General features: G+C 41.2%; 1 protein-coding gene across 3 annotated transcripts in view; it reads right to left on the bottom strand.

The window, feature by feature from the left end:
- Window positions 1-355: 355 nt before the first annotated feature.
- PAMR1 (peptidase domain containing associated with muscle regeneration 1) overlaps window positions 356-24,852 on the bottom strand; it is a 99,132-nt gene continuing 74,635 nt past the window's right edge. The window contains exons 7-12 of one of the 3 annotated variants that reach the window (XM_001114978.4): window positions 20,519-20,569; window positions 10,484-10,696; window positions 8,627-8,693; window positions 4,875-5,107; window positions 3,263-3,555; window positions 356-1,425 (exon numbers count right to left, since the gene is read on the bottom strand). In XM_001114978.4, the coding sequence (XP_001114978.1) occupies window positions 889-1,425; window positions 3,263-3,555; window positions 4,875-5,107; window positions 8,627-8,693; window positions 10,484-10,696; window positions 20,519-20,569 (1,394 nt within the window). In that variant the 3' untranslated portion in view covers window positions 356-888. The remainder of the gene's footprint in view (window positions 1,426-3,262; window positions 3,556-4,874; window positions 5,108-8,626; window positions 8,694-10,483; window positions 10,697-20,518; window positions 20,570-24,852) is intronic. The other 2 variants (XM_001114993.5, XM_077963094.1) reach the window with 2 other exon arrangements.

Raw genomic sequence — 24,852 nt, 5'->3', positions numbered from 1 at the left:
AGTTAATATGTGACTCCAATTCATATGCTATAAAAGCATTCCATGAAGATTTATGGAGGTTCAAAGCAGGACTCTGTGCTGGATCTAGAAGACAAGAAGCAGAGGCAATCCTAAAAATCATCGAATCTCTGGTGTTTCTGTTTGTGCCTTATTGTAGGGTACCCATGTCCCTCCTCCCCTGGCCCATGACCCACTGAGCTCTAAGAGTTGGTATTAAAAAGATGATATTGACTTTGTCAAACACACTATTTGGGAATGACAGCCCTTGGCACTATTTTAAAGGGCTATCACCAAGCCATCAGCCCTGATACATGTAGCTCTGAGAAACAGCATGCAGAAATAAGAGCATAGCACATTTGTTTTGTAGTTCAGAAGCCAACCCTTGTTTTATTAAAATGTGTACAAGAGATGGGGAAGGAAAAGGACCAGAGTGTACTGCGGCCATGTACACAAAGGCATGCACCACATCCCAGTTCTGCTGCTCTGGGCTGTCCCACGGGCAGCTCTCTAGAACTTGAGAGCCTCAAAAGGGGTCTCATGAAGCCCAGATCTTCCCTGGTCAAGCTGATGGCATTCGTGACACTGAAAGGTGGGAAAGGCCACCAGGTCAGTGGAGTGGAGAGGTTTTGTATATGGTCTTCTTTGAAGAAACTTACTTCTTGCAAGCCCTGGCATCTTCCAATTGACTGTCCTAGTAGTGGAGGCGGCATCAGCCTACCAGCAATGGAGGTCTACTCACCCTTCACTGAGTTTTGTCCCTGAAGTCAGAAACCCTGGCACAGCCAAGTTCACAGACAAAATCACACTTCAGGCCCACACTGCTTCACGCAATGACACATGTATAGATGGATATACAGAAACACTTCTCAAGGAGTGCATGAGCCTGGTTCATTTCATGTTTCTTTCAATCCAGTCTTTAAAAGGCAGCACCTTGGTGAAGGCAGTGGAGAGCCTGTGGCTGCATGTTTTATCATAGCTCCAGCTGACCAGTCCCATCAGATGCCAGCGTGGCTCAGGAGATGCTCGTCCCGGGAAGGACACAGCTGCGATGCCTCCTGTCTCTGCAGTGCATATATCAGAAGGGGCAGTGGGGTCCTGGCTGGCACAGAACATGTTATCAGTGACACTCACTGGGATGCCATGGTCCTCATGCTGCTCCTCACACAACAGCGAGTCCACCACGCTGACCACCCCAGAGCGCAGTGTGTCGTTCTTGAAGCCAGGGCTCCTCACATCTGCCAGGACATTCCAGCCAGCCACAGTGATGTGGGACTCCTGGAAGGAAGTGCTGAGATCCCGACTGGCAGCGAGGCAGATGGGCTGGACTCGGGTGCTGATACGGGCCTTGTCTAGGAGCTTCAGGATGGCGATGTCAGCATCAAGCAGGATGGGGTCATAGTTGGGATGCAGAATGATAGCAGAAATCTGCAAATGCAAGGAATGGGCAGCAATGGTGAGGAGCCACTCCACAGTGCACAAGAACAGGCAAGGCTTGGGGCTAAATTTTTGGGAGAAAATGTCTAAGAGGCAGCTACAATTATTTGGAGATACCTTACTCGAGAAATCATGGAAAACAACTGCTCTACTTCCAGGATTGCAAACCAAAGTGCTTTCTACAGCCTGGAAAGTGGGATTAAGTAAGTGAAGTGGACAGTTGAGGCTGCACAGCCATCTAAGGTGGGCAGCGGCCACATCACTGTAGTCAGCCACTCCATGCTGAAATGGGACCAGCATTCTAGTTTTGCCAGAAAATGAATTTCAAATCTTTATTTGAAATATCTTGATGTTAAACAATGCTTGCAAATAAATAAATGATTAAAAATATGTGTCAGTACCATCAAGGCACAAACCCTCACAGGCTAAGTTTTCAACCTCTGGTCCACTGTAAACATTTCATTTACATTCAAGTCAGCAAATAGAGCTATGCTCAGAATATTCCACAAGACTTTTCCACAAAGTCTTCCCTGATTTTCCCAGTCCTTGCTGGTCATGCCTTTTGATAAGAGCCTATAGGAGCACACATCTTGTAAAATTTTTATGTATATGTTCTATTACCTCAATCTCCTTTGAGTATATTGCCTTGGGGCTTCTCTTGTGTCACACTGATTATGATAAATTTGTCTATCTCTCCCACTCAACTGTGGACTTTTCAGAGAAAATAAAACGTGTTCTATTCTTTTCTGTGTCTACTTACAGTGGAAGGCCCATTGTGGGGGCTCAACAATAGATGGACAGGCTATTGTCTGTGGATAGATGGAGAGATGGATGGATGGATGGATAGATAGATGGAGGGATGGACAGATGGATGGGTGGATGGATGGACAGATGGATGGATGGATAGATAGATGGCGGGATGGATAGATGGATGGATGGATAGATAGATGGAGGGATGGATAGATGGATGGATGGATGGACAGATGGATGGATGGATAGATAGATGGAGGGATGGATAGATGGATGGATGGATGGACAGATGGATGGATGGATAGATAGATGGATGGATGGATAGATGGATGGATGGATGGACAGATGGATGGATGGATAGATAGATGGAGGGATGGATGGATGGATGGACAGATGGATGGATGGATAGATAGATGGAGGGATGGATGGATGGATGGATGAACAGATAGATGGATAGACAGATGGGTAGGTGAATAAAAGAGAGGGAGGAAGGAAGGGAAAGACAGACATATATTATAAATTTGTTAGGAGTGTATCTAGGTTAAAATATCTCTGTCTACCTAGAACAGTGCCCAAATGTAATAGGTGATTAGCCTTTTTTTATTCAAAAAATATTTATTGATAATCTACTTTGAGCCAGGCACTGTGCCACGCTGTGAGGGTACAATGACAAATCGCAACATTCATAGAGCTAACCGTTTCAGGCAAAGCCAGGCATTAAACAAATAATTTCACTAAGTTTTAATTTGTTACAATTTATGACATATGCTACCAAGTAACATATGCTACTAGGAGAAGTACATTTTGCTCTTAGGTGATTAACTTTTGATGACCACAGTGATAGATGACTTTGCCTCTATCTTGTGTATAAAATAATCTAGGTGGAAAAAAGACTCCACAGTCTTTCTAGATGGCCCCATCTAGTATCTTAATACGAAATATTGAACACTGCTATATGCCAGGCTCCAGGCTGGCTGCTGACATGCTAAGGGGACAGGGCTTGGCATAATCACTGCTCTCCCATGCTTGGAATTTTTTGAGCCAGAGCCCCAGCTTCCAAGTACTAGCCCTCTCTTACCCGTAGGCTCTGGATGGTCTTCTCATCCCGGTCATCATCCCGGTAGAATTTCCCCAAAACAACTTTCAGGTCTGCTGTCTTGATCATGGTGACCTTCCCCAGGTCAGTAACACAGTGGGCAGCCACCACCACGGTGCGCTCATTCACCAGGGCACCACTGCAGACCAGGAACCATGCTCCCTTGTGAAGGCTGCCATCATGCACCCCGCTGGTCCTCCTATAGATGGCCGCCTGCCATGGCCAGCGCAACCCTTGGGTCTTCGGAGCAGTGACGTTCTCAATTTTCCCACAGACTATGAAGAAAGTACCGGATTAGTAAGATAAAACTCAGACTTTGCCATCCAAAGGAGAATGTATCACTCAACCAGACAGCACAAATCTGGAAAGGTGAACCCTATGGACGTGATGACCACTAAGCCAAGTAACCTGGTTTTCTTCTCCCCTTAAATATGAATCAACCCACCTTGACATGGCTAGCTATAAATCTAGGGTTAAAATTGGAGGCTTTGCAGTCAAATGAAACCTGAGTTCTGATCCCAGGCACTTACTATCAGTAGAACTTTGGGCAAGTTGTCTAATCTTTTAGAGCCTCTGTCTTCTTGCCTGTAAAATGGATAGAACAATAATAATGGTCTCACAGAGCTCTTGAGGAGATTAAATGAGATGGTACATGTAAACAAACTCAAAATATCCTGACTATCCTCATAGTCATAACCACAACGAACTAAACCATACTGTTCTCCTTTCTCAAAGAGGGTGGGGAAGGCAGCTTAGTAAATGCAGGCCCCTAATCCAGACACTTCCACATATTATCTCAGTATTCATCATCATAACCTTACGATGTAATTAGTACCTCATTACATTTTTTATTTTTTGAAGCAGAGGCTCACTCTATCACCCAGGCTGGAGTGCAGTGGCATGATCTTGGCTCACTGCAACCTCTGCCTCCCAGGTTCAAATGATTCTCCTGCCTCAGCCTCCCAAGTAGCTGGAATTATAGGCATGTGCCACCACACCCAACTAATTTTTTTTTTTTTTTTTTTTTTTTTTGTATTTTCAGTAGAGACGGGGTTTCACCATGTTGACCAGGCTGGTCTCGAGCTCCTGACCTCAAATGACCTGCCCACCTTGGCCTCCCAAAGTCCTGAGATTATAGGCATGAGCCACCGGTGCCTGGCCTAATACCTTATTGCTTAATAACAAGTACCCAATTAGTATCATTGGGTGATGAGTGTAAAAATTGGGGCTTAAACAGGGTAGCCAAGATTATGTAACTTGAGGCCCTCTGGCACCTTTAACCCCGTTCCCCACTTGGGAAGTCACCCAAGTGGGGAAGTCACCCAAGTGGGGAAGTCACCACTTAATGACCCTTTTTTCTAAGTAAATATGACAGAATCACCCAAGAACGTATGCCCCTAAGATTTAATGAGTCAATTTCTCCTGGGTAGTAAGGTTAAGCCAAAGGAAAAAAAGTTCTAACTATGGAATTTCAGATATCACCAAACTAGAGAAAGCACTGGAGATGCTTTCCCAAAAGGCAGGGTTAATGGTTTTTCTCAAGCAGCCACAAAAGATGGAGCATGCTCAAGCCCAAGAATGAGCCTTGACTCACTAGGGATGCAGGATGGTGCCCGCCCACTCCACTTCCCAGTCCTCAGACATGTCCTCCGGCTGCTGCCCAGGCGGCGGTAGAAGGGTGAGATGCACTCATATTGGAGCTGGGTGTGCAGATGTTGGTATCCGGTGGGCAGATCTCCAAAGGGAAGGGCTGGCTTCTTGGTAGGGGCACTCTGCAGTTTCTGCTTGCTGAAGGCCGCTGAGTATAGCTGGTGTAATGGTGTCTCCCTGGGTCAGGAAACATGGGCCCAGAGAAAGGGCAGGGCGAGAGAAAGTCATTGTGGCCTCTTTAGCATTCATGCCATGTCCCACGTAGATATTTGGTTTCAGAAACAGAAAAAATCTCTCTCTCTCTCTCTCTCTCTGTCTGTCTGTCTTTTGAGGCAGGGTCTCCCTCTGTCCCTCACTCCAAGATGGAGTGCAGTGATGTGATCTTGGCTCACTGCAACCTCTACCTCCCGGGTTCAAGCAGTTCTTGTGTCTCAGCCTCCTGAATAGCTGGGATTACAGACATGCAACACCATGCCCAGCTAATTTTTGTATTTTTTGTAGAGATGGGTTTTCATCATGTTATCCAGGCAGATCTTGAATTCCCGAGTCAATTCCCAGATTCAAGCAATCCACCCCTTTGGCCTCCCAAATTGCCGGGATTACAGGTGTGAGCTACCCTGCCCAGCCAAAAATGTCTTTCTCATTCTGTGTCTCTCTGTTTCTCTCTTTCTGTGTCTCTCTTTCTCTCTCTCTCTCTCTCTCTCTGTCTCTCTCTCTCTCTCTCTCACACACACACACACACACACACACACACACACACACACTTCGACTCTCCCACTGAGCAAATTCTCTTGTACACTTCAATCTTCATTTTATGTCTCCATGTCTATTACTGGCATGATTCCAACTGCTTAAGATTTTAACCAAAGAGAATACTATCTGGCATAATAGCTGCTATCCAAAGGTACATTATACATGCACACACAAAGAAATTAATTGCAACATTAAACAGAAAAGGGAGTTAATTTGAATGAGAGAAATCTAGACATTTTTTTTCTCCAAACATTATCATAATGGGGCAATATTAGGAATTGACTTGAACTAAACTGTGTTGATACAGTAGCTTGATTTAGCAATTAGCAGGTGTAATTAGTACACCTCAGAGAGTAGAATTTTCTCTCAGGGCATATTGATTGGGAGAAATATGAAGCATTGTATATAAATGGGAAAAGGGGATATTAAATGAGCCTCGAAGTTGGAGCCATCAGAGACAACTCAGGGATTCTTGGGGAAGATGTGCACACATTCTGCGGGTTGTGTTCATTTTATATTGGCACCTAATGACTGTCACCTGAAAAGCTGAAATTCCTTTAGGAATCTATGTTTGCATCCCTGTTTAATGAACGGGCAAAGGAAGCGCAGAGAGACAAGTGGAAGTACGCAGAGGCACGCAGTAAAGAAACCTGTACCCAAGGCAGTGCTTAGCAGTCACAATTTCCACCCTGGTGTCCCCACCACACCAATATATCGTCATAAGAAATCTATTTCATATACAGTGCTTGGCTCAGAGCAAATATTCCAATCCTCTTGATTTCATTCTACAAATCTTTAGCTCGTGTTTATAACGAGGTCTGTAGCTCAGGGAGCTCCTGAACTTGCAAACAAGCTCCTCCCTTGGCCATGGAAGGTATACACTGTTGTTGTGGGCTTCTGGATGAGGAGGTAGCTGCTGGAGATAGGGATACCCTCCACTTCAGCAGCCTGTCTTCCCAACAGATACTTAAAACCAAATTTCAGCCTTGCTTTTTCATTTACTTGAGAAACCTGGCACCTTGCCACCTAACCTCCCATTAATATTGCTTTAAAAATAGGAAGCTCAGTAGTCTTTTTGAATAGTGCAGGGGCCTGTCTACAGCATGTGTCTTTGGGAAGAACAGGTTGATCCCATTTAGTGGAGAGTCCAGCCCAGGAAAATCACACAGATCAGGAAAGAGGGCAGAATTTGAATTTCACTGCCACCGTTTCCAAGGAAATGCCTTGCCCCTGAAAGGAAAAAGACAAAAATGGAAGGAGACAGCCTGAGGAGGGGTGAGAGACTGATGGATATTCTGACTTATGAATATTCCAGGGAACTTGGCTGTGGTCAATTTCAGTCACCGGAATCCGCTGTTACTATTTCTAACAATAGGTGAGAAATCACTTTCCGATGAATTATGTGTGCAAGGTGCTTTGCTACAGCCTTTACATAAGACTCAAAGTATAGTGCATAAGGGAGCAGACCATGAAGCCAGATACTGAATTTACATCCTGGCTTTGCCACTTCTAGCAATGTGACATTGGACAAGTTACTTAACTTCTCTGAGCTTCAGTTTACCCCTCTGTAATATAAATAATAAAATCTGTAATAAAATGGTGATAACAAAAATACGGACCTCAGAGGTTATAGTGAGGATTAAATGAACTAATGCATGAAAATGCTCAGAAGAGCAACTGACATAGAGCAAACATGCAATAAATGTTAGCTATTAGTGTTGCATATAATCCTTAAAACAATCCCCAGAGGCAGATTGTTATGATTATCCCTACTTTTCAAAAGAAAAAACTAAGGCTCAGCAGGTTTAGGAACTTGCTGAAGAATACTCAGCACTAAAGACAGAGGCAGACTCAGGTCTTGATCCTTTGTTTGTCAATCCAATTCATTCATTCAATAAATACTTACTGAATGCCTACTATGTGGCAGATACTGTTGTAGGCACTAGAACTTTCAGCATAAACAAAACAGATAATGTTCCTGTACGTGTAACTTTCACATTTTGGGGAGGGTGAGGGAGACAGAAATTGGACAAATAAACCCTTAAAAAATATGAGACAACAGGTGGAGAGAGATGCTAAGATAAAAACAGAAACAGAGTAAAGGCTAGAGTATTCTGGCTAAAGGGGTCCACTAGACAGTCAGGGTGAAGATAGGATTGCTATCTTTAAAAGGATATTTAGGGAAGATCTCTCTCTGTTAGGCAAAAACTGAGCAGAGAACTGAAGGAAGAGAGGCATTAAGCCTCACTGAGATCTTGTGGAAGCAGGTTCCAGACAGAAGGAGCCACAGTGTAAAGTTTCCAAAGCAGGACTGTGCTTGAAGTGATAGAGGAAAATCAAGGAGGCCCGTGTAGCTGAGTGGGGAGAGTGAGAAGGAGAATGTAGAAGAGATGAGTAGAAAGGGGCTACTCCCTCCCCACCAGGTGGACCCCACCTTTGTCTTCCCAGGAGAAAGGCTGAGCATACCAGAGGGCTCACATCCTTCTGTGTGGTTGGTCATTTGTCTCCAGTTCCTGGGCTCCCCCAGCCTGCCTCATCTCACTGGTTACCTCCAAGCATAACTTCCTAAATTATAGCTGGCTGTGCTTAACAGAAATGTCGTCTTCCTAGAAGCTGCCATAACAAGTACATAGTAATTTCAGGAAGACTCAAAGATTCAAGTCCATTTTCTCAAAGATCATCTGAAAGTCTTGCTTTCCACCAGTCATCTACTTTCCCACGATCCAGTGAAATTTGTACATCTTCCAACAGTTGCTACCTCTTGGCTAAAGGCAGCTGGCTAATAAGCCTCCATCTAACAAGCCCTATTCTTTCATGACCAGTTAGCACTAAATGTCCCTAAGAAACCTCAAACCATCTTTGGCCAAACACAAGTGGGGAAGGGGAAAGGAAGGGGAAATACTCATTAGCCTTTAGGGCAGAGTGCAGGTGTTTCGACCTCACCTTGACTGAACCTGCATTGGAAGAACTCTCCTTCTCACCAGGTCTGAAATCTTTGGTTCTCGGCAGGCTAGAAATAAAAAAGACAATGCTGCACGATCCTTTTCCATATTCACTGTTCACATCATTCAGTTCAGATTCATACCTGACTCCCACTTCTGGACACCAGGTGCCCATTCCCCAGGCTCTCAGAGGCAAGACATGTCAGCCAAGCTTGAACATCTCACTTTACAAAAGAGCTTGCTGCCTTTAATCTTGATTGACAGCACCCTCTGAAGAATCTAAGAAGACCAGATGCCTCTGAAAGGCTGCCCCACCTGAGTGATTTGGGACAATGGCATCATAGAGTAGGATCATCTGTTCATGTGAATGTAATTCGCAAACTTGATCAAAGTGGAATAAAATTCAAAGTGAAGGTTCTAAAACATAGCCCACATGGGGAATTAGAAGGTTCTCTTTTGACACTAGACAGCAGTGTCAACCATAGATAAGTCTTGGAAAACTGATTCCTTCGTGTTCTTTCTCTGCCGTTAAGGCCCCTAACAATCACTTGAGGGCAATTCAAAGCCCAGTTTAATTTTGTTGAAGTCTCTCTTTCTTCATGAGTGAAAAGGAATCCTTCCCATCTCACTTTCCCAATCAGGCAGCCAACATTCATCTAATTAGCAACTTAGAGAACTTTGGTTGTATTAATTTGTAAGAGAAGAGTGGACAAAAATCTCCAAGGACATATGTGACACCGTTCCCATACTTAATGAAATAAAAATCAGAGTTTGTGCTGGTGGGGATGAAGGTCGCTTCTGGCTAAAGTCTAAAGTGATTTATTCCTTTCACAAACCATTCCCTTTCATTCCTTTTCCCATGATTCAGGTTGTTGACAAACACCCAGAAGGCAAAGTGGAGGATTAAGACAATTATCTGGATAATCTAGGACAAGAACATGTTTTCTTCTCAGTAAACAGCCAGATCATTGTGCCCTGCCCCCAAATAGAGAGGCTGTTAACCTGAAGCAACTAGTGAATCAACTCAGTGAGAAACTATACATCCCCACTGCCAATAGAGAAGGTTCAAACGTCTCTATTCAGTATTCCACTTTTCTGTCCAACCTACATATTTAAGTTTACCCCTTGATTCCCAGATTGCCTCACTTTGAGTTTACCATGATGACTTCACTTCTGCCTACACCTCTTTTCTTTTCCGCTGTCTTCCATCTGGAATACCATCCCAACTCCTCTTCACATGTACAAATCCTCCCCAGCTTTCCAGACTGGCTCCAGTCCTACTGGATTCATGCAATTGTCCCTATTTCAGGAACATTGATCTCTCCCTTTGCTGAACTTACACCACTCATCTCTTCCTATAACTATCCCTTGAATGTACAAGGGTTTACTCTCTGTCTTTGTTTTTAAACATCTTAACATCTTCAATCCTCCCCCTCCATAGGCTGGTAGGGATGATGCATCTATTTTGTTCTTTTATTTCTCGCATCAACTTAATATTGCATAGAAAGTAGATAAGTGGAGCTATGTAAATGCTTATACATTGCCTCAATTCTATACTTGGATTTGCGTATATTAAACTCAGCCCTGTCATCTTTCCTAAATTGCTCTGATAACTACATTCCTCTTCTTGATCACCTCTCGAGGTGTTGTGATTAGGGAAAGCAGGTCCTCTTGAGGGAAAAAAAAAAAGAAGCAAATGTTTTTAGGATGGTTTCCAACCTCAGAGTTACATATGGTTTCAGAAGGGACTTAAGAGAGAAAGGCATTTTTCCAGGGGCTTAAAAACATGCAGAGGAGCTACCAAAAGGTCTAGCAACCTCATCAATGTCTGTAGACTTCAGAAACAATTGTAAGTTACCTTTTATGCAGATGGGCTGTTTCCCTGACCACTCTCCATTCTGCTGGCAAGTTCTTTTCTCATTGCCACTAAGAACATAGGAGTTGTTACAAAAGAAGGACACAACGGTGCCAATTTTAGCATGGTGTCCATTGATAAGCCCAGGGCCCCCTGTTATTTTCTTGTACCCATTGACTGGGCCCCCAGGGTCTGAGCAGTTTCTTTCTTCAAGGACTAAAAGAAAGTAAAAGAAAAGGAGAATTGTTAAAAGTCTGAGTTATTCCATTTTAGAATAGAATCTTTCATGTTTCATTGAACTGAAAATACAATGATATAGGACTTGGTGCTCAAAAGTATTACTAAAAGAAATCGCATAATAGAAAATTCATATATTAGACATGTATTTCCCTTGTTTTCATAATTTATTCTTAAATTGAAAAGTATCTAATTCTATATAGAAATAAATTTGATGCCAAATCTGGCTCTTATATCATCTTGTCCATTTCTTTCTCAAACTGTAGGAGCTAGGCAGCCCTGAGTAAAATAAATATCTCGCCTAAATTTCATTATTGGTATACAAGGATTATTGATTTTCAGTGTTGTTGTATTATCTCCTTCATTCTTTAAAGCTTGGGCAATTAAAAGCTATTCCATTTCCTATTTGTATTGTACCCAGAAAGTAGAGCTGCTTAGAAATAAGAGTAGATACGTGAAGTTAATTTAGATTTCATATTTAATCTCTAGGAAAATAAGTGTGTTGAAAGTTATAGTTAAAAATACTAGAGGACAATATAATTGTAGAGATATAATAAATTTACCTTGATCTCCAAATACAACTTTCCATGTAAGTATTGATACTCATTACAGAGGTATTTCTATTCTTTGACTCCTGTTGAATGGCTATTTAAAGTAGAAATGGCATCAGCAGCTATTCTGAGCACTAAACAGGATTTTTAGATACATTCTGGAAATATTCTATCAAATAGGCAACATATTTCTCTCAAATAGATTATGACACTGTACTGAACATGACTTGCCTTAAGGAAACTGAGCTCCCAGAGAATTCTAACTTTGACTACTTGATTTGGGTACCACTCTACCAGCCTCCCTACTTTCTTTTCCCTTTTCTTTCTTTTCCTTTCTTTCTTTCTTTTCTTTTCTTTTCTTTTTTTTTTTTTTTTTTTTTTTTTTTTTTGAGACATGGTCTCACTCTGTCACCCAGGCTGGAGTGCAGTGGCACAATCTCGGCTCACTGCAACATCCATCCCCTGGGCTCCAGTGATCCTGCCACCTCAGGCTCCTGAGTAGCTGGGACCATAGGCACACACCAGCTGATTTTTGTATTTTTAGTAGAGATGGGGTTTCACCATGTTGCCCAGGTTGGTCTTGAACTCCTAAGCTCAAGCTGTCCTCCCACCTTGGCCTCCCAAAGTGCTAGGATCACAGGTGTAAGCCACCACAACTGATCTTAGTTTCTTTTTTTAATAAATAATTTCAACTTTTATTTTAGATTCAGGGGGTACATGTGCAGAATTATTACCTGAGCATATTGCATTATGCTGAGCTTTGGGGTACAATTGATCCTGTCACACCGGCATTGATCATGATATCCAGTAGTTTTCAACCCTTGCCACCTTTTCTGTCTCCTCTTCTAATAGACTCTCTGGTTTCCTTAAAATCATTTATTCTAAGACACAGACAGGCTCATCCCTGTAAAACAGTCTCTGTGCAATGCAATTATGCTTTTGTTTCTTTCCTTCTTTTTATTTTTATTTTCAGTTTCAGATACATGTGCAGGATGTTCAGGTGTCTTACCTAGGTAAATGTGCGCCATGGTGGTTTGCTGCACCTATCAATCCATCACCTAGGTATTAAGCCCCCCATGTATTAGCTATTTATCCTGATGGTCTCCCTCCCCTCCTCCCCTAACCCCCCAACAGACACCAGTGTGTGTTATTCCCCTCCATGTGTCTATGTGTTCTTATCATTCAGCTCCCACTTACGAGTAAGAACATTCAGTGTTTGGTTTTCTGTTCCTGCATTAATTTGCTGAGGATAATGGCTTCTAGCTTCATCCAAGTCCCTGCAATGGATATGATCTTGTTCCTTTTTATGGCTGCATAGTATTCCATGGTGTATCATGTACCACATTTTCTTTATCCAGTCTATCATTGATGGGCATTTGGGTTGATTCCATGTCTTTGCTGTTGTGAGTAGTGATGCAATGAACATACACGTGCATGTATCTTTATAATAGAATGATTTATATTCCTTTGGTTACATACCCAGTAATGGGATTGCTGGGTCAAATGGTATTTCTGGTTCTAGGTCTTTGAGGAATCACCAAATTAGTTCAATCACCTTAAACTAATTTGCATTCCATGAGCAGTGTAAAAGTGTTCCTATTTCTCCACAGCCTTGGCAGCATCTGTTGTTTCTTGACTTTTAAATACTTGCCATTCTGACTGCTGTGAGATGGTATCTCGTTGTGGTTTTTATTTACATTTCTCTAATGATCAGTAATGTTGAGCTTTTTTCAAATGTTTGTTGGCTGCATACATGTCTTTAAATTCATAAGGAACCACAAAAGAACCCATATAGCCAAGATAATCCTAAGCAAAAAGAACAAAACTAGAGGCATCATGCTAACTGACTCCAAATTATACTATAAGGTTACAGTAACCAAAACAGCATGGTACTGGTACAAAACCAGTACCTTTGAGAAGTGTCTGTTCATGTCCTTGGCCCCCTTTTTAATGGGATTGTTTCTTTTTTCTTGTAAAGTGTTTAATTTCCTTGTAGACTCTGGATATTAGATCTTTGTCAGTTGGATAGGTTGCAAAAATTTCCTCCCATTCTGTAGGTTGTGTGTTCACTCTGATGATAGTTTATTTTGCTGTGCAGAAGCTCTGTAGTTTAATTAGATTCAATTTGTCAATTTTTGGTTTTGTTTCAATTGCTTTTGACGTTTTTGTCATGAAATCTTTGTCTGTGCCTGTGTTGTATGGTATTGCCTAGATTTTCTTCTAGGGTTTTTATAGCTTTGGATTTTACATTTCAGTCATTATTCCATCTTGAGTTAATTTTTGTATAAAGTGTAAGGAAGGGGTCCAGGTTCAATTTTCTGCATATGCCTAGCCAGTTCTCCCAGTACCATTTATTAAACAGGGAATCATTTCCTCATTGCTTGTTTTTGTCAGGTTTGTTGAAGATCAGATGGTTGTAGATGTATGGTCTTAGTTCTGAGGTCTCTGTTCTATTCCATTGGTCTACGTGTCTGCTTTTACACCAGTACCATGCTGTTTTGGTTACTGTAGCCTTGTGTGGTTTGAAGTAGGTTAGTGTGATGCCTCCAGTTTCATTCTTTTTGCTTAGGATTATCTTGACTATATGGGCTGTTTTTTTGTTTCCTTATGAATTTTAAAATAGTTTTTTCTAATTCCATGAAGAATGTCAATGGTAGTTTGATGGGAATAGCATTGAATCTATAAATTACTTTGGGCAGTATGGCCATTTTCACAATATTGATTTTTCCTATCCATGAGCATGGAATGTTTTCCCATTTGTTTATGTCCTATCTGATTTCCTTGAGCAGTGGTTTCTAGTTCTCCTTGAAAAGATCCTTCACTTCCCTTGTTAGCTGAATTCCTAGATATTTTATTCTCTTCGTGGCAATTGTCAATGGGAGTTCATTCATGATTTGACTCTCTGCCTGTCTGTTGTTGGTGTACAGGAATGCTTATGATTTTTGTACATTGATTTTGTGTCCTGAGACTTTGCTGAAGTTGCTTATCAGCTTAAGAAGTTTTTCGGCTGAGACGATGGGGTTTTCTAGATATAGGATCATGCCATCCACAAACAAAGAAAATTTGACTTCCTCTTTTCCTGTTTGAATACACTTTATTTCTTTCTCTTGCCTGATTGCCCTGGCCCGAACTTCCAGTACTACATTGAATAGGAGTGATGAGAGAGGGCATCCTTGTCTTGTGCCAGTTTTCAATGGGAATGCTTCCAGCTTTTGCCCATTCAGTATGATATTGGCTTTGGGTTTGTCATAAATGGCTCTTATTTTGAGGTTTATTGAGAGTTTATTGAGAGTTTTTAACATGAAGGGATGTTGAATTTTATCAAGGGCATTTTCTGTGTCTATTTAGATAATCATGTGTTTTTCATCTTTAGTTCTGTTTATGTGATGAATTATGTTTATTGATTTGCACATGTTGAACCAGCCTTGCATCCTGGGGATAAAGCCAACTTGATCATGGTGGATAAGCTTTTTGATGTGCTGCTGGATTTGGTTTGCCAGTATTTTATAGAGGATTTTTGCATTGATGTTTATCAGGGATATTGGCCTGAAGTTTTGTTTTTCTTTTTGTTGCATCTCTGATAGGTTTTGTTTTCAGGATGATGCTGGCCTCATAAAATAAGTTAGGGAGAAGTCCCTCCTTTTCCATTGTTTTGAATAGTTTCAGAAGAAATGGGACCAGATCCTCTCTCTACCTCTGGTGAAATTCAACTGTAAATCCGTCTGGTCCTGGGCTTCTTTTGGTTGATAGCCTATTAATTACTGCCTCAATTTCAGAACTAGTTATTGGTCTATTCAGGGATTCAAATTCTTCCTGGTTCAGTCCTGGGAGGGTGTATGTGTCCAGGAATTTATCCATTTATCATAGATTTTCTGGTTTATTTGCATAGAGGTGTTTATAGCATTCTCTGATAATTGTTTGCCTTTCTGTGGGGTTAGTGGTGATATCCCCTTTATTATTTTATATTGTGTCTATTTTATTCTTTAATTAGTCTCTCCTTTCTTCTTTATTAATCTAGCTAGCTATCTATTTTATTGATTTTTTTCAAAAAACCAGCTCCTGGATTTGTTGATTTTTGGAAGGTGTTTTTGTGTCTCGATCTCCTTCAGCTCTGCTCTGATCTTGGTTATTTCTTGTCTTCTGCTAGCTTTGGAGTTTGTTTTTCTTAGTTCTCTAGTTCTTTTAGTTGTGATGCTAGGATATCAATTTGAGATCCTTGTAGTTTTTTGATGTGGGCATTTAGTGCTATAAATTTTCCTTGTAACATTGCTTTAGCTGCATCCCAGTGATTCTGGTATGTTGTCTCTTTGCTCTCATTGGTTTCAAAGAACTTCTTGATTTCTGCCTTAATTTCATTATTTACCCAGGAGTCTTTCAGGAGCAGGTTGTTCAGTTTCCGTATAATTGTATGGTTGAGTGAGTTTCTTAATCTTGAGTTCTAATTTAATTGTGCTGCAGTCTGAGAGACTGTTATGATTTCAGTTCTTTGTATTGGCTGAGAAGTGTTTTACTTTCAATTATGTGATCAATTTCAGAGTAAGTGCTATGTGGCGCCAAGAAGAATATTTATTCTTTTGTTTTTAGGGGAAGAGTTCTGCAGATATCTATCAGGTCCACTTGGTCCAGAGCTGAGTTCAACTCCTGAATATCTTTGTTAATTTTCTGTCTTGACAATCTAATATTGACAATGGGGGGTTAAAGTCTCCCACTGTTTTTGTATGGGAGTCTAAGTCTCCTTTTAGGTCTCTAAGAACTTGTTTTATGAATCTGGGTGCTCCTGTATTGGGTGCATATATATTTAGGATAGTTAGCTCTTCTTGTTTAATTGAATCCTTTACAATTATATAATGCCCTGCTTTATCTTTTTTGATATTGTTGGTTTAAAGTCTGTTTTGTCAGAAACTAGGATTGCAGCCCCTGCTTTTTTCTGCTTTCTATTTGCTTGGTAAATTTTTCTCCATCCCTTTATTGTGAGCCTATGTGTGTCTTTGCATGTGAGATGGGGCTCTTGAACACAGCACACCAATGGGTCTTCACTCTTTATCCAGCTTGCCATTCTGTGTCTTTTAATTGGGGCATTTAGCCTATTTACACTTAAGGTTAATATCGTTATGTGTAAATTTGATCCTGTCATCATGATGCTCACTGGTTATTTTGCAGACTTGTTTATGTAGTTCTTTCATAGTGTCATTGGTCTATGTACTTCAGTGTGTTTTTGTAGTGGCTGGTAACAGTTTTTCCTTTCACTATTCAGTGATTCCTTCAGGAACTCTTGCAAGGCAGGTCTTGTGGTGCCAAATCCCCTCAGCATTTGCTTGTCTGAAAGATATTTTATTTCTTTTTCACTTATGAAGCTTAGTTTGGCCGGATATGAAATTCTGGGTTGGAAATTCTTTTCTTTAAGAATGTTAAATATTGGCCCCCAATCTCTTCTGGCTTGTAGGTTTCTCCTGAGATATCCAATGTTAGTCTGATGGCATTCCCTTTGTAGGTGACCTTGCCTTTCTCTCTGGCTGCCCTTAACATTTTTTCCTTCATTTCAACCTTGGAAAGTCTGATGATTATGTGTCTTGAAGTTGACCTTCTCCTGGAATATCTTGCTGGGGTTCTCTGGATTTCCTGAATTTGAATGTTAGCCTGTCTTTCTAGGTTGGGGAAGTTCTCCTAGATGACATCCTGAAGTATGTTTTCTAGCATGGTTCCATTCTCCCTATCTCTTTCAGGTACCCCAGTCAGTTGCAGGTTTGGTCCTTTTATATAATCCCATAGTTCTCAGAGGTTTGGTTCATTCCTTTTCATTTTATTTTTTTTAATCTAATCTTGTCTGCATGTCCTATTTCAGCAGGATAGTTTTCATGTTCTGAGATTCCCTCCTCCATTTTGTCTATTCAGCTATTGATACTTCTGGTTGCATTGTGAAGTTTTTGTGTTGTGTTTTTCAGCTCCATCAGGTCATTTATGTTTCTCTCTAAACTGATTATTCTGGTTAACAGCTCCTGTAGTGTTTTATCACGATTCTTACCTTCTTTGCATTAGGTTAGAACATACTCCTTTAGCTCAGCAAAGTTCATTATTACCCACCTTTTGAAGCCTACTTCTGTCAATTCATCCATCTCAGCCTCAGTCCAGTTCTGTGCCCTTGCTGGAGAGTTGTTGCAATCATTTGGAAGAGAAGAGACACTCTGGCTTTTTGAATTTTCAGCACTTTTAATGTTGATTTTTTTTTTCATCTTCATGGGTTTATCTACCTTCAATCTTTGAGGCTGTGACCTTTGGATGAGATTTTTATGGGGTCTTTTTTGTCAATGTTGTTGTTGCTTTCTGTTTTTCTTTTAACAGCCAGTCCCCTCTTCTGCAGGGCTGCTGCAGTTTCCTGGAGGTCCACTCCAGACTCTATTCACCTGGGTCCCTCCCACACCTGGAGAGATCACCAGTGGAGGCTACAGCAAAGCAAAGATGGCTGCCTGCTCCTTCCTCCAGGAGCTCCATTGCACAGGAGCACCAACATGATGCTGGCTGGAACTCTCCTGTATGAGGTGTCTGGTAACCCCTGTTGGGAGGTTCTACCCAGTAAGGAGGCACGGGATCAGGGACCTGCTTAATGAAGCAATCTGGCTGCCCCTTAGCAGAGCAGGTGCACTGCACTGGGGGGAATTCCACTTGTCTGGACTACCAGCCACCTCAGAGCCAGCAAGCAGGAAAGACTAAGTCTGTTGAACAGGAGATCATGACTGCCTCCCCACAGGGGCTCTGTCCCAGGAAGATTGGGATTCTGTCCATAAATCCCTGGCTGGAGTTGCTGGAATTCCTGCAGGGAAGTGCCACCCAGTGAGGAGGGATGGATCCAGGTTCCACCTAAAGAAGGAGTCTGGCCAAAATCTGCCACAGTCACTGTACTGCATTGTGAGGAATTCTTCTCCATCCAAACCATCCAAACTTTCTGGACCAGTGCGGAAAAATGGCCAACTGAAACTGCAGTGATAGCTGCCTCCCCTCCCCCTGGGAACTTGGTCATCTTAGGCAGTCTCCAGCTTGCTGCCACTGGCTGCAACCCAAGCAGCCTCCGAGAGACTGCACAGCTCTGTGCTTGAGACCAAAGGCCCTGTTGGCACAGGCTCACAAGGGGATCTCCTGATCATGGGTTGCACAGATCCATGGCAAAATTGTGGTTTCCCTGGCAGGGTAGCACATCACTCACTGACCCCTTTGGCTGGGGTGGGAGTTTGCTTTACTCCATGCAGCTCCCGGCTGGGCCATCACTCCACCCTGCTTTTCCTTGCTCTCCACGGGTCATGACAACCACCTAGTCAGTCTCAATAAGAGGACCTGGATACCTCAGCTGAAAGTGCAGGATTCATTTGGTGTTTTCATTTTTCTCAGTGGGAGCCGCAGACCAGAGCTGCTTCTAATCGGCCATCTTGGCCCCCACAATTATGCATTTGATATGCTTTCTTCCCTGTAACTGTTACAACTGCCTTCCAAGCAACTCAGTTGCTTGCCTCCAGGCAAAAAAAAAAATTCTCCATTCAGATAACACCTCTAAAATATTTGAGAATTAAAAATAAATAACTTTCCTATGTGCAACTTGGCAAGGCTGCAACAATTAGCCAAATCACTGGTTTGTCCACTCTAAGACCATCCATAGACTATGTCGAAGTTGATCTCAATGACACTCTGTATGCCTTTGGACTATGTAATATTAGCATTTTTTCTGGCAAATGAATCCAAAACTCCCATTTTATAAAAGTGTAAAAGTATAAAAAAGGGACTCCACTGAGTAAACTATTTAAAAATACTGTGATGGTATAAAAAGGGTAATGGGTTTCTTGAGCTTCAAGTGAACTCAGAAAACTCCAGTGCTTATATTTTCAGAAATGCCTCCATGATGTGGGAGGAAAAGGCAGATAAAGCAGTCCATGTTGCTTCACTGATGGTGGCAGCTTCTAAAAGCACAGACTCATTCATTCTGAAAATTGAGCTTAATAAGCACCCATTGGGGCCCACAGACTGAAATTGTCTCAAAAGCATAATATGTTATGCCTGAAAGTTTTATAAAATGGAATTCGTTGCAGACATAAAAATCGGGAGATTTCATTTAAAAATCTATATTATTCATTTCTAACATAATTCAGATCTGAAACCCTGGGTCTGTATTCCCATACAGCAATAATCAACTGGAGTTGAAAAGTATCTTTGCTTAGAAGGGAGCCCTATTCTTCACAGCCCCCAAGGGCTGCCTAGTTCTAGCAGGCATGGGAATATGTAGCCAATTAGCCTGTTAAAGGGCTATAATTTGTGTAATTTAAGTGGAGCTTCCCATCGATTTTGACCATAGCTAGATAGAGCTCATGGCCAAGAAAGATTGAGTGATATTTAAGACCAGTCTTGGAATACTAAGAGAAAATGAACTATACTCTAGCCACGTGTGCCTCAGCAGAGGATAAGAAATCCTTTCTATTGTTGGCTTTGACAGGTAAGCCTGATAGTTGGGTTTTTCTGCCCTTGGAAGGAAGTGCTTTCATGGTCCACTAGGCTCCCACCCCATTACTTTCCAAATGCAGGGTTCTAACGGCTCATAGCTCTACTATATTTAATGTGGGTTTAACTAGCAGAAACTTTAGAGAGTTTTTGAGCCCTTGAAAGTAAGAGAGATTTAGAACAATTTAGATCCTTTGTTTCTTTCACTAAGCAAACTTTAAAAGAAGACTTAAAGAGAAACTGAATCAGGACATACAAACACCTGTGCCCAAGGCATATAGCTATATTTCCATAATGCTTAGATGTGTATTCTTTTATAATCTGGCATTTCTGAAATCAAAGCACATGGGATGTGTACTTTTCATGTAGTATTTCTTTCCTCACAAACCCAGAAAAGCTATATTAAATCAACGGTACAACTTTAACTTGACAAGATCTTAGAATGGAGAACTATGAGAACCATTATTTGGTTTTAAGTTATTGCTTACAGAATGTCATAAGGATAGAGCCAAGTGATGCTTCTGAGTTAGGATCCAATAGAAGGTACAATGTACTGAATGTGTGTGTCCCCCCAGTATTCATATATTGAAATCCGAATCCCCAATATCATGGTATTAGGATGTGGGGCATTTGGGGGTAGATTAGGTCGTAAGGGTGGAGACCTCATGAATGAGATTAGTGTCTTTATAAAAAAGAACCCAGAGAGCTCTCCCACCCTCCTTCTGCCACATGAGGATACAGCAAGAAGTCAGCATCTGAAGCAAGCCCTCACCAGACAACGAATCTTCTGACGCCTTGATCTTGGACTTCCCAGCCTCCAGAACTGTGAGAAATAAATGTTTGTTGTTTAAGTCACCCAGTCTATGGTATTCTGTTGTAGCAGCCCAAACTGACTAAGACAGAAGGCAAGACTGAAAATCAAGAGAAATACAAACAATAGAAACACATTTATAAAGAATACAGATAATGTTGTTATCTACCACTACTCAAAAATAACTATGCTGAATATGTTTGAGGAAATAAAACAAGATTAAGCAGAAGACTGGAAACCTTAAAAAAAATAAGGGAAAAACATGTAACTGAAAAGTGTAAGGGCAGGAATTTAAAGCTTAGTGGATAAGTTTGATAGCAAATCAGATACCACTGAAGAGTATTAGTAAACTAAAAGATGGCTTAAAAACACTCAGAATGAAGCAAAAAAAGACAAAAAGATTTAAAACGTATGAGAAAAAATAAGGGACATAGGTGATAGAGTGAGAAGGTTAAAAAATAAATGTAATTGGCATCCAAGAAAGAGAAGGGAGAGAAAATGGAGTACAAATAATATGCAAAGAAATAAAAGCTAAAACTTTTCCCATATTGATGAAAGACATCAACCTACAGATTCACAAAGTTCAAAGCCAGATAAATATGAAGCAGCCGAGGGTTGCGGGGGGGAGAAACTAGAGCATACTTTAAAATAATTATAGTTATTATCTCTGGCTTATAACCTTAAAAATAAATTTTGCTTCTTTATAACTTTTTCCAAAGTTCTATAATCAGAAAATGTGACCCTAAAAGTTTGTTATTATATTTGTTGTTTCTGGGGTTAAGTACATATCAAGCAAAACGGCTTGGGTCTTCCCTGCCAAGTGTCTAAATCTAGCATTATTCAGTCTTCCACGCCTATTTTTATGTGTTCCCATAGTCTCACCACCCCATACAAATCTCTTTAATATCTTGCATAATCATAGAGTAATATAATTTTCTATGAAATTATTTAAATAAGTTTATTCACTAGACTCCAATGGAAAAAGAATGGCCGTCAGGATCAGATAGATATGAGTTCAGATAATCATTTGGTTCCCCAGTGTCCAGAGCAAGCGCATAGTAGGTGTTCAATAAATATTTGTTGGTGGGTGGAAGGGATAAAGGGTGAAATATATTCATTCTTCCACTTAATGAACTAGGGTTTGGAAAAATTACATAATCTCCCCAAGCCTTGCTCTTCTCATCTGTAAAACAGGATAACACTTACCTGGCTGGGCTAGTTTTGAGAAGTAACTGAAATAGTACAGTTTCCTTTTCCCTTACTTGCCTTTGTTCACAAAGCCCCCAACTGCCTTTAAATGCCAATTTCCCAAATACATCTTAAAGAAAACCCCACAGAGAAGTATAAAAGCCCATGGTTGGGCCTATTCAAACGTAATGCAATATTCCACTCCATTTTCTGGGATCCTGGTAATGTCTACCCATGACGGGCTTCCATACCTCATTCCAAGGTGTTGATCACACTTCTGGGTGCCAACCACGGTGTCCGTACATTGGTATCTTTTAATCCTGCACAATAAAGCCTTCAAATTTCATCCTATATCAAACAACCACTGTGCTTATCTCTTATCTCTCATTTATTTTCTGTGCTTCCCAAAGCCACACTGTCTCCTATGATGCTTTTGAAGTTAATTCTAAGACTTGCCCTCCCAGTTTAGACATCTACCTGGTGGGTACATAGGCCATCTGCACCTCATCAGAGCTCCTCCCCAGGGTCAGATTTCAAAACAATCTTTTGTTTTTCCTATTCATTCTCTTTTTAGAAACCTTTGTGTCTCCCCATTGAACTGATTTATGATTCTTTCCTATTTGAGTTTTTAATGAGTGTTTCATTTATCTTCAGTGGGATGGGGTTTTTTTGGTGCAAAGCCAAATGAGAATTTAAAATATTTGCATTTCTGGCCTGAAGGAGCATCAAGATCCTGCTTCGCTAAGTGAAATATTCTGTGATTAATAATAAATAGCACATTGCCATGCTACTTTCAGGATTCATCCTGCAGACAGAAACGCACTAGGTTTAGCATGCCCTTACGTGCTATTGCATGAACAAAAAATAGGAATCAAAGGTGCATTTCTCTGGGATATTGTTTCAGATAAATATTTAAAGAGAGACCTTTCTTATTTTTGTTTTCTTTTTTCCTTTGGGCAACTGTATGAGGTGGTTCACTGCCAGGTCAGTTTACAGAAGCATATGTGATGGTTTTGGAATGGCTCTATAGTGAACACTTAAGTCTCCCAGATTCTTTTGCCAGCTCAAAGCACCCATTCCTCAACTTCTACATGAGTGCTTTGCAGCTGAGAACTGGCACTTGCAACTTTTAGAGAACTGCCCTTGGGCATGGCCACCACCCTGCACTTGATATGTGTACTTCATATGAATTGAAAAATACCTAGGAGATTTTTGTCTCCCTATGCCAACCCCAGGGTTGCCTGTGGGCAATGACTGAGGGGTATGGAAGTTTCCAAGCCCAAACAGTGTTTCTGGAGGTGTAATTGATACTCCACAGAGCCCGTGAGATCAGGTTGAGTCTGGGAGTTCAACTGAAAATGCTCTTGCTTGATCCCATCCCCATTCTTATCTTGCTTCCTCAACTCGTTACTGGTTGATCCTGGGAGTGCTTCCTTTGATAAATCAGTTGGACCCAAGCACCTGACTCAAGGTCTGCTTGGGGAAGAAAACTAACCTGAGACAACTCTGCTGTTTTCTTAGCCCTGGACATCAAGGTCCCTCATGCCTTCCCTCAGTCTCACTCCTGGAGGTGAATATACCACAGAAAGGCAGCTGTCTTAACCCTGGGCATCAGGCCCTGTGTGCAGCACTCCTCGGCGGTGAAAAGATCTTGGGGAGTATGATTAGCCAAGCAAGTAGAGGCCAGGTCCTCGTGAGAGGACCTCCAACCTCCACAGATACACTCGCCTCGGGCTCCAGGCCAGCCCCACACAAGCCAAGATGTTTTACCTGAAAGAATTAGGTAGTCTAAGACATTGGGCTTCCCTGACTAAATAGCGTGGACCTAAAATCTGCCATGAGAGGATTCCCTCTGATGATTTGGTGCTGTCCGTGTAAAGCAAGTAACCTTTTTACAAGTCTGGGGCACAGAGGAGGCCCCAAGAATGACAGCGACTGCCTTTTTCATGAGCCTCAATTACAGGTCTGAGACACGGATTTTAGTGGATTCAAGGCAAGTAAAGTGACATCCTTTTCTCACCTGATTGTCATACTCAACATAAAAGTAGCTGAGATGACCAGGTCCATAAATTCTATAGGAAGTAGACAGGATGATGGTGATATCAGGGAATAACTATATCAGGACAAGGTGGAGTTATTTTCAGGAAAAGTGGTTCCTCAGTGCACACTCATGACACCATTTTCTATGTCCTCCAGTGAAATCAATAATATTAAATGTGTGAAAAGGAAGTCCATACTCTTCATTCCTAACCTGGGAACAGATGCCCCCTCCATATTCTCTTATAAACACAAAACTCAGGAGTAGATCCTAGCTGTGGTGAGACAACAGACCTCTTCTTTAATTTATTGTTATCCACCAGTGTATGCCTGTCTATAATGAACAAATGAATCTAGAATTTTAATATGATACACCAGCCTTGCATGAATATATGCCTTTTCCTTTTGCTTAAGTCTCCAAGCCATAAATTCAAATTTGGAGCTGAGAGCTACAAAAAGCCCCTAGAAGCCAAATAGTTCAAGCACTGCTTTGCCTTTCAGAAGTCCAGCATGTCACACAGAATGACGAAGTGCTATTAACTATTGATTTGATTCATTTTCTTGGATCTTCACATATTTAATGAGTGCCTCCTCTGTGCCCAGCTGAATAAGCCATTAGAAGATGTTTTTCTGTATGTTTCATTTAGAATTTTTTTATTTAAACCCTGAAATAGAAGTGATGCCAGTTCAAGCTATTCTACTAAGGCGCTTTATACTTTTCAAGGCTCTCCCAGCTTCACTTAAACACTCACCAAAAAAAAAAAAAAAAGATTTGGGGCTTTCCTTCCACTTATTCCCCAGGTCAGATTTTTACCCAGCACAATCTTTGTCAATCAAAAAAGAGAGTTAATAGTTCAACGAGTACTTGAAGGGATGTCATTGCAGGAAATTCAGCTTTACTTCTTTGGGCCAACTCAACTCATTCTGACCAGAAAAGGGAAAGACAGAGAGAGAGTAAGAATGGGGAGAATAAATATATATAATTTTTTTTCACTTGCACCAATTCTTCCTAAGTGACTAGTACCTTTCTTAATTTTGCTTCTATAATTACATCGGAGGATAAGTTGTGA

This window comes from Macaca mulatta, chromosome 14 (genome assembly GCF_049350105.2).
Source record: "Macaca mulatta isolate MMU2019108-1 chromosome 14, T2T-MMU8v2.0, whole genome shotgun sequence".
NCBI lineage: Eukaryota > Metazoa > Chordata > Mammalia > Primates > Cercopithecidae > Macaca > Macaca mulatta.
The sequence above is the reverse complement of the archived record's forward strand: the minus strand, read 5'-3'. Positions and strand labels throughout refer to the sequence as shown.